The sequence below is a fragment of the Callorhinus ursinus genome, unplaced genomic scaffold (genome assembly GCF_003265705.2).
Source record: "Callorhinus ursinus isolate GAN/ISIS: 27379988/994484 unplaced genomic scaffold, GSC_fseal_2.0 scaffold26, whole genome shotgun sequence".
Taxonomy (NCBI): Eukaryota; Metazoa; Chordata; class Mammalia; order Carnivora; family Otariidae; genus Callorhinus; species Callorhinus ursinus.
Genome location: NW_027397088.1, coordinates 17,579,905 through 17,595,822, shown reverse-complemented (window position 1 = coordinate 17,595,822; position 15,918 = coordinate 17,579,905). Strand labels below are relative to the sequence as shown.

At 40.8% G+C, this 15,918-nt stretch overlaps 1 protein-coding gene across 6 annotated transcripts in view; it reads left to right on the top strand.

The window, feature by feature from the left end:
• Positions 1–2,005: 2,005 nt before the first annotated feature.
• Positions 2,006–15,918, top strand: part of NUP153 (nucleoporin 153) — an 82,355-nt gene continuing 68,442 nt past the window's right edge. The window contains exons 1-3 of one of the 6 annotated variants that reach the window (XM_073877622.1): positions 11,283–11,415; positions 13,763–13,931; positions 14,075–14,214. In XM_073877622.1, coding sequence (XP_073733723.1) covers positions 14,146–14,214 — 69 coding nt within the window. In that variant the 5' untranslated portion in view covers positions 11,283–11,415; positions 13,763–13,931; positions 14,075–14,145. Of the gene's footprint in view, positions 2,078–11,282; positions 11,416–11,729; positions 11,791–13,762; positions 13,932–14,074; positions 14,215–14,835; positions 14,976–15,918 lie in introns of those variants that run through there. The other 5 variants (XM_025891276.2, XM_073877623.1, XM_025891278.2 and 2 more) reach the window with 5 other exon arrangements.

Genomic DNA, 15,918 nt, shown 5'->3' with positions numbered 1-15,918 from the left:
GAAGTTCTAGAACGCCTCTTGGTTTAATGAAAAAGGTACAGGTTTGGAAATCAGTTAGACCTGTGTTCAGAGCTCATTCCTGGTGCATGACTTTGTGTGAACTACATAACCCTTCTCTTTCAGATTACTCCCTTTAAGACTTGTAAGGATGAATGATAATGCATAGAAAGCACCCAGCGAGGTGTGTGGCATATAGTGGATACTCCAGAGTGCTATCATTTCACTTAGTAAATATGAGTGTAGGAGACTTTAAATCATATTCCTTGCTCTCTTCCTTGCTTCCGAAAGACCCTACTTTGATACTGCAGTTATTTGGGGACAGTATTGGTCCTATAGCAACCTTCAGCCTATGTATCTCTGTCTAGAGTATACATTTTTAAAAAAATTTTATTTATTTATATTTTTTAAAGATTTTACCCATCTATTCTGAGAGAGAGAGAAGCAGGCTCCCCGCTGAGCAAGGAGCCTGATGTGGGACTAGATCCCAGGACTCTGGGATCATGACCTGAGTAAAGGCAGAAGCTTAACCAATTGAGCCACCCAGGCGTCCCTAGAGTATACATTTCTTAAAAAATATTTTATTTTTAAGTAATCTCTACACCCAGTGTGGGGCTTGTACTCACACCCCTAAGATCAAGAGTCACATGCTCAAGAGCCAGCCAGGTGCCCCTACAGTAACTTCTTTTAAAGTTTTTAGAATTTATGTCCATCTAAAGAAAGCAATGGCACCCTCAAATTGTACCCAAGTCCCTTGGTTGAATGTCCTGATCACAATTCCAGTGAGCCAGGGTTGTGGGGACAATGCTGGTCAATGTGAAGCTTTTATCTGCCTGACAAAGTGTTTAAAATGGAGAACATAAACTTAAAACGATTTATGTAATACATATTTCCCAAAGGAAATTTATCTGCATAAGTACATATTCAAAATACTTAAGATTTTTTATTTATCAATTTGAGACAGAGTGAGAGCACAAGCAGGGGGAGAAGTAGAAAGAGGGAGAAGCAGGGGGCGCCTGGGTGGCTCAGTCGTTGAGCGTCTGCCTTTGGCTCAGGTCATGGTCCCGGGGTCCTGGGATCGAGCCCCACATCAGGCTCCCTGCTCCCTCCTGGTGGGAGGCTTGCTTCTCCCTCTCCCACTCCCCCTGCGTGTGTTCCCTCTCTCGCTGTGTCTCTCTCTGTCAAATAAATAAATAAAATCTTAAAAAAAAAAAAAAAAAGAGGGAGAAGCAGACTCTCTGCTGAGCAGGGAGCCGGATGCGGGCTCTATCCTAGGACCCTGAGATCATGACCTGAGGCAAAGGCAGATGCTTAACTGACTGAGCCACCCAGGCGCCCCTATATTCAAAATACTTAAAAATAAAGTAACAGTACAACCATTTCTACCTGTCCCTAAATGGTGGGACATAAATCATCATCGTGTTTCTACCTGCAGAACATGTGCTCCAGGATAAAATAAATATTTGTTGAATAGTATCCCAAAGTTTAAAGTATATATCTTTGTCTCTTTGATTCACACTTCCTCTTTTTGTATAATCCCTCAGGGGGAAGCACCATTTGCATCTGATTGTGGAAAAGCGATTTTTTTTTCTGTTTATCTCTGACACTGCAGTTAGTACATGGTCTGCAGTAAATTGTATTTAAAAGGAAAAGAGGGAGATTAAAGGTGGTTTAACAATAAAAGATTATTTTAACTAATTTCATTTTAAAGTATTTTTGAAACACACAGAAAAAAATTCCATAACATAAAAGTTGTTGAGGGGAATAACGAATTGCAAATCCTCTGAATATGAACTCATCCAATCAATAAACACTTCTCCAATTTGTGCCTGGTGCTCAGGATATGAAATGTTAGGAAACCCTGAAGTGGCCATAAGGAGGGTCTTTTCTTTCGAATGTATTATTCATTAGTCCTTCATTATTTAGGGCGCTAGTAAGTGATACTCTGCTGCTCTGCAGCATGATTCCTGCGAGGTATCCGTCATTTTCCCTTCCTTTATTTTATAGCTTTTGAAGTTGGGTCAGCAAGGAGCCAATCTGGACTCAGAAGACTGACCTATGGAGAGTGAACACACCAAAGGTGAGTTCGGGTCAGCTGTGGACCTGGCAGAAGTTTCAACGAGTTTTCAGAAATGGCTAGTTGTGACTATTTGTCAGAATTTAGCACTTGCTCTCCCCTTCTCTCAGTGCCCCCTCTTCCCTCTTATGGCACTCCTTAAACATCTCCCCTTTGCCTATATTGCTCACGTGGATAGGGAGTGTTCAGAGAAAGTTGCTGAAAAATCTAAACAAACGATCTGACCTGTCTTGTTTAGACGACATGGAACCGGCCACTGGACTTTTCTTTTCCTTAGCTTGAAATGAGGACAGACAGCTTCTAAGAACTATTGGATTCCTTTTTTCCATTTCAGTTTTTAATACTTTTCAAAGGATCCAGTTCTAAAGTTAACGATGGACCAAATGAAGGGGAAAAGTCCACTCCCTTTTGTTTGTAAACCCAAACCAGACCTTAAGAGAAGAAAGATGCTGGTACCTGAGGAAGCCTGGCTGCAGAAGGGTCAGCCCATAGGGATAAGGAGTTAAAGGAGAGGCATATTCGCAATGGCCAACAGTGAAAACAGAAAAATGGCTTTTCCTTCCCAATCTTGGCAACTCCTAGTGCCCTTTTATAGATTGGTCTCCTTACCAGCCAGCTGCAGACCGTTACCTGTTTGCAGTCACTGCAGCGCTCTGCCTGGCATTATCTAGTAGCAGAGAACTGAGGAATGATACTTCCATGTTAGCAAGCATTAAGCTAAGATCACTCATCTCAGCACTTCGGTTGCAAGGGATGGGCCTAAAAACAGGTGCTTCTTGTAGGAAGTGCTTATGAGTCACTGCTGACTCACAGCGGGGGCAAGATTTTATGAGCAAGCAAGTGAAAAAGAGCTGGTTTAACTGTTACTAATTTAAAGCGTCTAAGTTATGGCTTGGATTTAATTGTGGCTGGCAGAGCTGTTTGTTGCTTGGTTCGGGCCTCTACGGAGACTGATGGTCTGCTTTGATGTTTTAATTCGATGCATGAACTTAAACCTTCACGTGCGAGGTGGTTTTCCCTCACGGGGGGGTGGTGTGTTTAAGTAGACTTTGCTCAATGTCTGTGGAGTTGCTTTTGTTTGCATGGCAATACTGCCTACTTAGTATTGAATGTAGAATAGTAAGTATAACTTCACTCGCATCTGCTTTGGAGAATATTTGAAAAGTTCTTTTTGGTTTTTGGATTTGAAGAACCGTATTTTTCATAGCCCACAATATTCTATTGTCTATATAATGGATCCAAACAAGGTGAGATATGTTGAGGTCATAGGCCACGGGTTATATACACACTGGCTTAAGAATCAGCTTATCAACTAACCATTAAATCAACTCTGCTACCTATGATAATGGAGAATAAGGATGTGTTAAATCCAGAACTTCATTTCAGGTAGTTATCTAGCTTCCTTTGGAAAAAGAAGCCAATGAAAATAAAAAGAAAAATATGTTTAATTTTGTTTCTGCTTGCTCTGGAGTAAGGTGAAATGTACCAGATGTTAAATAAGAGGAAAAAATCTACATGCTCTATAAGCTGCTGGTTCATCAACTCTTAAATTGTTGGTTGTTGTAGATTAATGAGGAAGGGGGAATTCCTAAGCCTGCTCTTTATAGAAACTTTGGATAACTCATTACCTTAATGCCTTTATCTGTAAGTGTTCAAATGAGCAAATGTATTTATGTTTGGCTTCCAGGAGGGACGGTGTAGGTGAGTTTTTTAAAAATGATTTATTTCTTGTATTTCATGTTTTATGCCTTCCTTATTGTAGGAGGAAAAAACTCTAGGTGTGTGTGGGAAGAATAGTTTTGATGAGCAGGTGCAGAAAATCTTTAGACTAAAGGGTCCATTATTATTAATTTTTTCCAGAAATAATTTTTGGAGAAAATACTGCATCAGAATATTGTATTGACTTCATAGCACTTATTTAAGAGCTCAAGCTATTAGAGGTAGGTAATCTTCTGAGTTGTTTTTATGATTTGTCAAGTTGAAAGCTGTTATTTCTGTTACAGTTTAGGAAAGGTGAAATCTATACATTTTACTCCAAGCTGCCTGGCTTCTTTGCTTGCATTTTAGATGTTGGATGCCAACCCAGTACTGTGAATATTTGCTCTTAGAGTTTGTTCCTGCTTGCTTTTCTACCTTGACAGTAATTTTGTGAGTGCTTTGGAAAGAGGAAAGTCATAGCACTTCTAAGGAGGTAGTCTGATATTTCTTTTCTCAGCTCCTAGCTTCTTGGATTATGAGATATTTTATTCTACATCCATGTCCTTTGTTTCTCACGAGTTAAGGCTAAAAAGAAAACTCGTACAAATAAGGATATTTGGGAATTAGCAAAATGTTCTTTAAATATCTATGCACAGGTATATTTCATAACTAATGTTTAGTTTCAGGCCCTTAACATTTCAGATGTGCTTTATAAATTCCGGTGGCATGGTTAATTCTCAAATGTCATGTGCATATGAGTCACCTGGATATCTTGTTAAAATGCAGATTCTGATTGAGAAGGCCTGGGATGGGCAGAGACCCTTTACAAGTTCCTGGGGGACTGGTGCTGCTAGTCCATGAGTAGCAAGAGGCCAAAAGACACATTTCAACTGGGTAGGTTGTGCCTTTCTTGTGGTGGTGAGATGATGTGTATGTTAGGGTTGTTAACATGTTAATTCACAGAATGCTCTTGAAAAGAAACATCATAATGAATTGAAGTCTGATAAATTCAAGCTTTCTCTACAAATGCTTTAAGAAAAAAAAAAAGAAAAAATGAAAAAGCTTAGTGCAAGCAAATTGAGTTTTGCAAACATTATAGTTGTACATAGCTGGCAACCTTAATGATGAGTTCAGTTTTTAAATGTAACTGGTTAATTATATTTTTAAAAATGAAATCAAGCCAGTGGATTTATTGTATAGGATGAATCTAGTAGCATGTGTTTAGAATCTAGAATGTAGAATTTTGAGAGTGAGTTATTAGGGTCATGTTCTAGGGGCTAATAGACCATAATGCAGTAAACTTTAAGAGAACTCAAAATGATAAAGTGTAATGCCCCATGTGAACAGAGGTTGTTTTACTGTTTGGTACACTGACATATACTAGAAACCACCAGATAGTAGGTCCTCAGTAAATGTTTTTTAATATTTAGATTATGTTTATAAATGATTTATAACTATCCACATCTCCCTTTAGCCTTGGTCTCAATTGTTTATACTTATACTAGTGTATATTTGAATATTAGACAAAAATGTTTAATCCTAGCTAATTCATTAACTATCTTGTTAGGATGGAACTGGTCTTCCTGAGTTTGGTTATTATTGAATCCAATAGAACTGGATTTCTATTTAGAATTGTTAAGTTTAAAATATGCCTTAAACTATAATAGAATATATGTAAACACGTATATGCCAAAGGCTAGTATACATTGATGTAAGTAGGAAGAGGAAAAAATCTTATATGGCATGTTAGAATTAAGTGATATATGTAGTTAATCAAAATTTGATATTAGTTAGTTCATTTAGTCTTAAGTATTACTTTATTCCCCAAAGACAGAGAACACAGTAAGTTAATGAGAGCATAATGAGGTGCATCTTTAAATATCTTCCCAATGTTATGGCCCCTCTTCCTTCAAATACAAACAGACAAAAACCCAGTAACTTTCTAGAATCCCAACCCCACTTTGGATTTTCTCCAGTTGAGACTGAAGTGTATAATGAATTAAAAAAAAAGAAATGAATTTCACTTTATTTTTCTATATAATGAAATGCTTGGTAATAATTAGCACATGAAAATGTGTGAAGATCATAGAGATCTACCCAAAACTACTCTCAAAAAAATAATAATTTGCTTCAATAGACATTACAGTGGATACTTCATTTTATGTTAAGATAAAATAAACATAATTTTCTAACTTCTTATAATTCTCATCTCTAAATACTCCCTTGGCCAGAACTGACTACCTTTTGAAGAATATATAAAGGCTGTTTTTCAATCCAGATTGGCCTTAGACTAAATTGTATTTCATTTGAAATGAGTGGATAGTTTTTATCTTGTAGAGCAGGGTGAGCAGCCTCTCCCTGTGCTCTTTCATAGTTGTCAGACAGTTACCATATTGTATGGGGGGAAGATAAAAAAGTTTTTTTGGGGGGCGAGGCAGGGGCCCTAGTTATAACAGGCTTTTCATAGATTGAGATCTCTCCCAATTTAACCAACCATTTTGGTTGAAAAAACTGGGTCCAGGTTTAAGAAAAGTGAAGTTGGGCTAATCTTTGTAGAAAACTTGGTTATTGGGAAGGAATTCCTGTGTTTTGTCTGAGGTTCTGCTACTTGGTCTGAATATAAATAGCTGTTAGTTTTTCTCTTTATCCTTCACGTATTCTTTTTTTATGATATACTTTGAATTCTGTTGATCTTGCTAATGTGGCTTCTCTCTGAATTTGGAAGCCTAATGTAGGATGTCCCTTCCACCCAAATGGCCCAGCTGATCTATTCTTCACTCCCATCCTACTGCATATCCTCATGTCCCCACGCCACGAGGAGGGTCCTTGCATTCCCACGTGATCCTAAGCCAGATATTTGAGTCTGGTCTTTCCAGTGCTGTCGTACCATAAAGTTGGCAAATGTCCATTCTCACTATGCAGTAAGACAGAACGAGTATCTGAACATTTTAGTCAGTGTAGAGGCCATCAGAGAGAGAGAGAGGTTTCTAAGGTATGCTAGTCTCCATTAAAGTGGAAAATCATCTTTTCAAAGAAAAAAGTTTTAAGTGGTAGATAGGTTTCTAAACTGGCTAAAAAATGACAGAGTGAGCGCAAAAGCATGGGCTTTGGAGTCAGCAGGAGGAGAAATCATTCAAATATTGACTCTGCCATTATGTTAAAAATAATTTAAAAAATATTTTTTATTCCCTCAGTGCCCAGTTTCCTTATTTGTAAAAGTTCCTCTAAGGATTGTTAGGATTACACGATAATCTCCCCATTATCATAGGGATTTGTTCATGATGCTGTTGAATGCTTTATCATTGAATAAATAAATTAATTTGAGAAATAATTTGTTATGCAGTATAGAAAACAAATATGTACAAACTCAGAAGGATTATATAAAGCAGTTTAGCTGTATTCATCAGTATACAATTTATTACAATAAAATAGAAAGTCGACATTGGTAGTGATTAGCTGTAGTATTATACACAGTGACTGCTACGTATCAACACTGTTCTATGTGTTCAGGATATGGAAGTGAGAAAAAAAAAAATCCTTGTCTTCATGGAGTTTAAAACCTAGTAGGGGAGAAATGAGTTTCTATTAAAATACACTCATTGAAACAACCCAAAACTTAAGATCACTTCTCAGAGGTCTAAAGATTGATGGGAATAGAAATTAATAATAAGGAAAAGAATGAATAAAAAAGATAGCTAGTTCATAACACAAAACTTATGAGTGATATCATCCAATTCTGTGAACTACAGAATCTTACTGGTTTTTTAGGGATTAAAATGATCATCTATAGGAATTGACTAATTATAAGTACTAAATAATAATTATTCCCTTCGTGTTAATTCCTACTATGGCTGGAATGATTTCAAGAATCCCTATTACTGTTCCATGTCATTTGATACTTTTTTCCAATTTATATATAGTATCTGTTAGAGAAATGTTCATTTGTATGTTCGAATGCGGGCAGATTGTTTAAATTTTATAATCAGAATAGCTTTATTAAAATCCATTCTATTACTAGTAATTCCTAACTGAAGAATGAGTCCTGTACCAAAAATGTATGAGGAACTCTTAAGTTTGGTGATTTATAACTCCAAACTGAATTTCAGCATAGAAACAATGTTATTTTTGAACCCAAACTATGCACAAGAAGTTACTTCATCCCACAGTGAGGCTGATACTATTTCAGGGTAAAATTAGGCTGTAGGAAGTTTTGAATGTGAATTTCTTCTTGCCTTTTATTTCTTCTCTGCTGTTAAGCCTGGTAACATTTCCAATAACGCAGTAACATGAATGTGGAATGTAGGAATAATGTATTATTCTTCCCTTAAATACTGTTTTACTTCAAAGAAATAACTATAAAATGGGGTAAATAATTGAGATCAAGGCTAAAGGAGAGGTGGATTTTTCCATACTTCCTCAATTCCTACCAATTTTCTTTTAAGATTTTTTAAAAAGATTTTATTTATTTATTTGAGAGAGAGAATGAGATAGAGAGAGAGCATGAGGGGGGGAGGTTCAGAGGGAGAAGCAGACTCCCTGCTGAGCAGGGAGCCCGATGCGGGACTCAATCCCGGGACTCCAGGATCATGACCTGAGCCGAATGCAGTCACTTAACCAACTGAGCCACCCAGCTGCCCCAAGATTTTTTTGTTTGTTTGTTTTTTTTGAGAGACAGAGTGAGAGAGTGGCAGCGGGAGAAGCAGACTCCTTGCTGAGCAGGGAGCCCAATGTGAGGCTCAGTCCCAGGACCCTGGGATCATGACCTGAGCTGAATGCAGATGCTTAACTGACTGAGCCACCCAGGCACCCCAATTCCTACCAGTTTTCTATTCTGAAGTTTGTCTTAGTTTGGCCCAGCTCTTTTGCATGTCCTTTTCAAAGCTTGGATATGAAGGCTGTCCCACACACACATCAAATAACAAACCACCAAGAAAGGGATGATTTTTGAGTCCCAGCCAGTTCACTCTCCTGTGCTGGAAATTCTGAATCTGGTAGGGTGAAAAGGGAAAATGAGGTAGGGCTACAGTTTCATCTTCTATGTATGCAGCCCGATGAAAGATTCAGGTACAGGGGTGCCTGGGTGGCTCAGTCATTAAGCGTCTGCCTTTGGCTCAGGTCATGATCCCAGGGTTCTGGGGTGGAGCCCCGCATCGGGCTCCCTGCTCAGCGGGAAGCCTGCTTTTCCAAACTCTCCCACTCCCGCTGCTTGGGTTCCCTCTCTTGCTCTGTCTCTCTCTGTCAAATAAGTAAATAAATAAATAAAATCTTTAAAAAAAAAAAAGATTCAGATACAGATCTTCCCCATGAGTTAGCTTATTAGCAAATACCTAGCTAAGAACTGTGAAAGAGAAACAATTGTATTTAAAAAGGTTGAAGTGCTTCAGGGGAAAGAGTTATGTATACCTGAGGGGTCTAGGGGGGAGTTACTGGTGGAGCCCGGGCATGGAGGGAGGAGGATCAGGAAACAGAAGAGGAAGTAAATTAACTTTGTCTGTCATATTTAGCAACTTTTTATAGTCTTGGTGATTATTGTCAGAGGTACCACTGAAAGCCATTTGCTCTATAAACTTATGCCTGATACAGCATGTTTCCTTAGGTGCTGAAAGGTACTACAAAATCCAAGGTACTGGAAGTTTGGTTTCACAATCTGACTTACATGATTATTAGAGTGATTTGAATTGCACAGTTTGGTGGTGAAGATGGTATGAATGTCTTAGAGTTAATTCGTATCTGATAGCTGGATATTACATGCTTTCTCTCTAAGCAGTTATTACAAGTTATATATACATTAATGCTTTCATCAGAACCACCACCCCGTTGAGGTAAATGTTCATTCTATTTGCAGATGAGGAAACTGAAGCTTAGAAAGAGGATCAGTAACTTCCCCAAGGCTACACAGCTAGTAAGTGATAGATTTGAAATTAAGTCTGAGTCCAAAGCTATTATTAAGCTTTAAAATCAATTGTCTCAAATGGAACACTAATCCTGTGTTTTTTTTGTTGTTGTTGTTTTTTCAGCAGATTTTTTCCCCCTACTAATTTGTGCACTTGTTTCAACTCTTAAACATTGAGTTATAGTCGTGGCTTTGACTGCTGTGCTTGAAGGTGCCACCTGAATTCTCTGAACCCCTGTCCTATCAGTTGAATGGAAGGGCTGGACCATGTGACTACCAAACCCTTTCTAACGGTCAATTCCTACAATCTCTATTCTTTGTGGGTTCAGCCTTTGATCCTAGCTTACTTACTTTCCTAAATATAATGCTTTCTATTCGGAGCAAATATATGTATACTTTTATGACCGGTAACCTACCACTTACCTCTAATGTGAGCTGACTGCGTGGGTAATAATTTTAACCATTTATTGCATTTCTTGTATACCAGGACAGGTACTAAGTACTCTACAGAAATGATCACAACAGCTCTATACCGTGGATTTTGGGGTTCCCATTTTAGAGAGGAAGAAGCCAAAGCTCAGAAAGTTTTGACTTATCCAAGGTCAAGCTAGAGAATGATGGAGCCAGAATTCCAGCCCTCCTGTTTGATAGCAAAGCCCTTACATGTTAATGGGACATTAATGAAACTCATTTTCTAATTCATCTTTAGGCTTAAAGATCTCGGACGTTGTTTTTCAACCTTTAAAAAAAAATTGCTCCATATTAGCTCCTGTTTTTGATTTTACTGTCTGCCCGCTTTACCAACCAATGGGAAAGTAGAGGGAAAGGAGGTTACTGTTTTTACGTTGAACGCCTCTTTCAAAGTCTAAGTTTACGGCTAAGTGCAGTTAAAAGAATGGAGCTCCGGGCTTTGTGCCTCTGCGCGGATCTGCGGATCTCCTTCCGCGTCCTCCTTTCCGAGAACTCGGGTTCTTCCGCTGAACTACTCTTCCCAGCGTGCCGCGCGGCCGAGAGCGCGGGCTTGACGGGCCCTCCCTTGCTCTTGGCCTATCATTCGGTCGCAGCGTGATGATGCAAGCGCGTCGGGCGCTGACGAGTGACGGCGTTCTGGCTCGCGACCGCGGCGGCGGCCTTAGCAGCGGCAATAGGCGCAATAGCGGCGGCGACTGCAGGGACGACGACGACGACGGCGGGGCGGGCGCTGTGCGCAGAGGGGAGGGGTAGGCGGGCGGCGCCGGCGGCTTCAACTGCGGCAGCTACAGCTAGGGCGACGGAAGAATCCCCATCAGCCGGCGATCGAGTTAGGCCTAAGCAGCGCCTGGAGAGGCTCTCTCTGTCCTCTGCGGGGGATCTCCATAGAGACCGTGACATACACAGAGGCGGGGGTCCGCGGGAGGCTGCCGGACCGGAGCCAGCTCCTCGGCCTCTCTCGCCGCCACCGCCTTCCCTGCTGCCAGCGCGCATTTTCTCTCCACTCCTGCTCGAAACCTCGCGGCTCCTGGTGTGCCTGTGCTCCGGTGTGTGGGCAGCGAAGGCGGACTTTTGGGCTGGGGCCGGGCGGGGGGGGCTCTAAGGCCGCCACCTCTGCCTCTCCCGCCCCCTTACCCGCCCCGAAGCGGGAAGCAGCGGAGGCTCCGCCATGGCCTCGGGAGCCGGAGGAATAGGAGGGGGCGGTGGCGGCAAGATCCGGACGCGGCGTTGCCACCAGGGGCCAATTAAGCCTTACCAGCAGGGGCGACAACAGCACCAGGTACGGGACCCCGACGTGGTGGTGTCTCAGCGGGTCGGGAACTCAGCGGGTGGGAACAGGCGGTGAGGGGCCCTGGCGCCCCACGTGGAGCGGACGGTAGGGCCTGCGGAAAGGCCCGAGCCAGGCGGCGGGATCTCAGGCCGCTGGGGTGGCGACGGGAAGTGGGCTGAGACAGGCCCGTCTTTGCGGCACACACGTGTGGTTCGGGCCGCCTCCCCCCAGCCTTCTGGGACAGGGGCTTCCCCAGACGGGCGTAGGGCGGGAACGGAAATTCTAGGCCTACGATGCGCGCATTTCTTTCGTTTTTGGCGGGGACTGGGGGGTTTGAGCGTATTACTCACGTTCTCTCGAGGGAGAAAGAAGATGTGGCTGGAGGTTCGTATGCTTGCTGTTTTCTAGTCTCCCGCGTTTCAGTTTGTGTGGGGAGGGGGCTGTCCCCCGGCAGTCTGCTTCCGAGGCACCGGGGGTGAGGATGGGGCGCTGTTACACAGAAAGTGGAATAACTTTGTTTCATCTTATTAATTTCGCGTCTCCCCTGCCGGTGTCCTTCGATCTGAGAGCATCTGCTTAGATTCCGCCCCCCCCACCCATAACCGGGTTATAGTTACCTAGGCCCTGGGGCTTTTGAAAGTCCCTCTCCACCCCTTACGTCTTTTCTCTGCTGCGAGGCTCTTCCCTCCTTCCTTCTATCCTCCCCCCCCACCCCATTTTATTTTGGAGGCTAGAATTGGCTATTATGCACAGTTGACCGGGACTCCAGTCCTGATCTCATGCACGAAATATTTTAATATTACGGGGTGTATTCTAGAAGTTTAGGTACTTTTGACACCCAGGAATGTTGGCGGTCTTATCATTAACCACCTTGTGCACTCATGGGTGTTTGAAATTATGAAAACGAGTTTATCCTAACTGTAAATGAGACATTTGATTTTGAGAAAATCCAATTTTTAAAAACCTCTTACTTGTTTGCTATGGGAATTGAATAGGAAACTGTTAAAAATTTCTTTTAATAAAAGTCACTTACAAAACTTATCAGACAAAGGTGCCCGAAGTCTATGTCTTAAACTTGTTAAAAAACAAAAGTATAGCAAAAAGGTCTGATAACTTGTAGCATCCTGTTAAAGGTAGAATTCCTAGATTGCTTTATTCTGGGTGGTGATGGTTTTTGAATAACATGTTTGGTGATGGTGTTAAATTGTATCATTAAAAAAACTTTTAAAGTAGAAATTTGGGGGAAATTTTTCTTTAATGGTAAAAATGGTGATTTACAATGTTAAGTAGCTCTCTGCTAATGGTTAGAAGTCTTGACATTACGTTTTCCTCCAGATATATACAGAAAATGATTGGTTTTCAGATTTCTTTGTGAGGAACCAGAGGGTACTTACAGGCAAATTTAAGATTAGAATTCAGGTCACACGCCTGGCCATTTAACCTAATCCTTTTGTAGAATGGAAGTTAGACACACATGCTTTCTGTTTCTCCTGAAGAATAAATGTCTTTGAGTGCTTTCTTAGATCTTCTTAAAAGAAAGTTACTATATAAAAAGCGAAATGTTTTAAATACATATATTGTATGGTCTGGACAGAGATTGGAAAGGAGCTAATATATTCCAGGTGGCAAAAGTTACAATCACAGCTTATTTTTAAATGTACTTACATAAAAATCTAATTTTGGGGAGATGATGCCTTAACATCATAATACCTATGATCCCAGTTGTCTTAGAGCTGATATGATTTTAGGCTGTTTAGTTTTGCTTTAGAGTTTGATAATTTATCATTTCTCCCCATCTAGAATACTTTTAGCTTTCTGTCCTAGCCATTTAACTGAAGAAGAAAATACATTTTAGCTTTTGGATTGTGATTAAAGATGTTTGGGGTTTCTTGATCAACCCTGCCAGTGTTACTTAATGTTAGCAGAAACTACCAAAGTATCCAGGAGTATACCAAAAAAATGTTCAGTCTTTAAAACCTTAAAATAAAAACTGTCTTTAGTCCTTGCTGGAACTTTTGTGGACTTAAAAGACTACCTGCTTGCTGTCTACTGTCTTAGGTTTGTCACCTCTATGTTTTGTAGCAGCTGCTGAGTCATCATGAATAGCAAGGAGCTTCATGACATGGCATGTTTTACACTAATGTTACTTGATTAAGTGTCCATGGGTTTCTGGGCAAAAATGAAGTTTTTTGCTGTATAGTAGAGGGTTGGAATAAGAATGAGAGGTCTGGCCCTGTTAGTTCATGGATGTTTGCCATTGCCTGTCAGGCCAATTAGCTTGTGCAGTCATGCAGTACCTGCAACTTTTGCGTGTGTTCTACTGACTTGTAATTTCCTGTTTTGACTTCTGGTTTAGCTCTGCTGAGATACATCTAAAGATTACATTTTTTCCTTTTAACTTCTCATCTTTAAAATGCCATCTTTCTTGAAGTTTGGAAACAGAAATCCATTGTCTTACTCAACTAACTGAAGGGTAGTAACTTAAAGAATTGTAGAAGCAAAAATGAAGAACAGCCCTGAATAATGTAAGTCGATCATTTTCACTTGCCTTCTAACTCAACCCAGATGCCTTTAGGAAATGGTATCATTTTTCTAGTTGGGAATGAACAGGTCACCAAAGATGCGGTTTTTGTCACCCCTTCAGTTTCCTTTCCCATTTCTTGTGCAGATTGTCAGGCCCAGGAAGTCAGCTCTGGCTATTAAGCTTTTCGTAATAGTCACCACAAAAAACTTGAGCCCATGGGGAAACCAAAACCTTGCTGGGGAAACCAAAACCTTGCCTGGGAAAGAGTCTACTGCCACCTCCTGGTGAGAGGGAATTACTTGTTTTTGTCCTTTCTTTTGGGGGGTGTGTTTAAGGGGTTTTTGTCTTCTGGTTTGGAGCTGAGGGAATCCACTCATTTTATCTACCTGGATGTAGTTTGTCTTACACCAAGTCGGTTTTTGCATTTAGCTATTTTAGAAAAAGGAGGGAACCTCTTTATTGAGTAGCTTAGATTAGGAGTCTGCAAACTTTTTTGTAAAGGGCCAGATAGTAAATATTTTAGGCTTTGTTGCCGCGCAAGTTCGTTGTTTTGTTTTTACAACCCTTTAAAAAATGTAAAAATCATTCTTAGCCTGAGGCTTGTATAAAAACAGGCTGAGGGCTGAATTTGGCCCACAGACCATGGTTTGCCCAACCCTGATTTATATGATAGTTTGGGATTTTTTGTTCGGTAGTTTCTATATGATACTTTCTTCCAGTATGTCCCACTTGGGATCTGATGGGGGAAAAAGTATTCTCAGTTTTGTAATGGAATGATAATTTAGACATGGAATACCTAAGTCATTCCAGAAGTCACTAAGTGGTTCTGCCTTTACTTTTATCTTTATTTGCTTTATTTTATCTTATTATTTTTTAAAGATTTATTTATTATTTATTTATTTTAGAGAGCAAGTGAGCACGAGCGGGAGGGGCAGAGGGAGAGGGAGAGAGAATCTCAAGCAGATTCTGCGTTGTGCACGGAGCCCAACTTGTGGCTTGCTCTCATGACCCTGAGATCAGGACCTGAGCCGGAACCAAGAGTCAGGTACTCAACGACTGAGCCACCCAGGTGCCCCATTTGCTTTATTTTAGATGTTAAATACTATCAGTGGAAACAGAACTGGAAATAGTTGGTAGGGAAAAAATGTACTATAATGGAATTAGAGCATCCAGGTTTGAATCCTGTTCTGCCAGGACTTAGAGAAGTTACTTAAATTCTCTCTGCTTAATTTATGCGTCTGTAAAATGGAAATTGTTGTGAGGGTTAAATGAGATGAGTAAATCTCTTATAAGAGGACCTGGCATATGTATAGTAAGGACTCATTTGAAACTGTTGCGATTAAATACAACCTTTTGTTTGTTTTTAAAGATTTTATTTATTTGAGAGAGAGAGCACAAGCAGTGGGGAGTGGCAGGGAGAGGGAGAAGCAGTCTCCCCACTGAGCAGGGAGCCCGATGCGGGGCTCAATCCCAGGACCCCAGGATCACAACCTGAGCCGAAGGCAGTTGCTTAACCAACTGAGCCACCCAGGTGCCCTAAATACAACCTTTTTTTTTAAAGATTTATTTATTTATTTATTTGACAGAGAGAGAGAGAGAGAGACAGCGAGAGAGGGAACATAAGCAGGGGGAGTAGGAGAGGGAGAAGCAGACTTCCCGCTGAGCAGAGAGCCCGATGTGGGGCTCGATCCCAGGACCCTGGGATCATGACCTGAGCCGAAGGCAGACGCTTAATGACTGAGCCACCCACACGCCCCGTGACAATATCTTATAGGTAACTTTTAGTAGATTACTGCTTTGGGCTTTATTTGGTCTCCTATGGCTAGTTTGAAAGGATTTAGGGGTTCCTTTTATTGTCCTTGTTAGATTACTTTTAATTATCTATTAATACAGCTCTATAATATGGATAACTAAAAATAAGAGACTAAGCCAGGTCATGTTTCTCCTTACTGCATTAGGACAGAGTTTTGAAGGAGGTTGAAATTTGT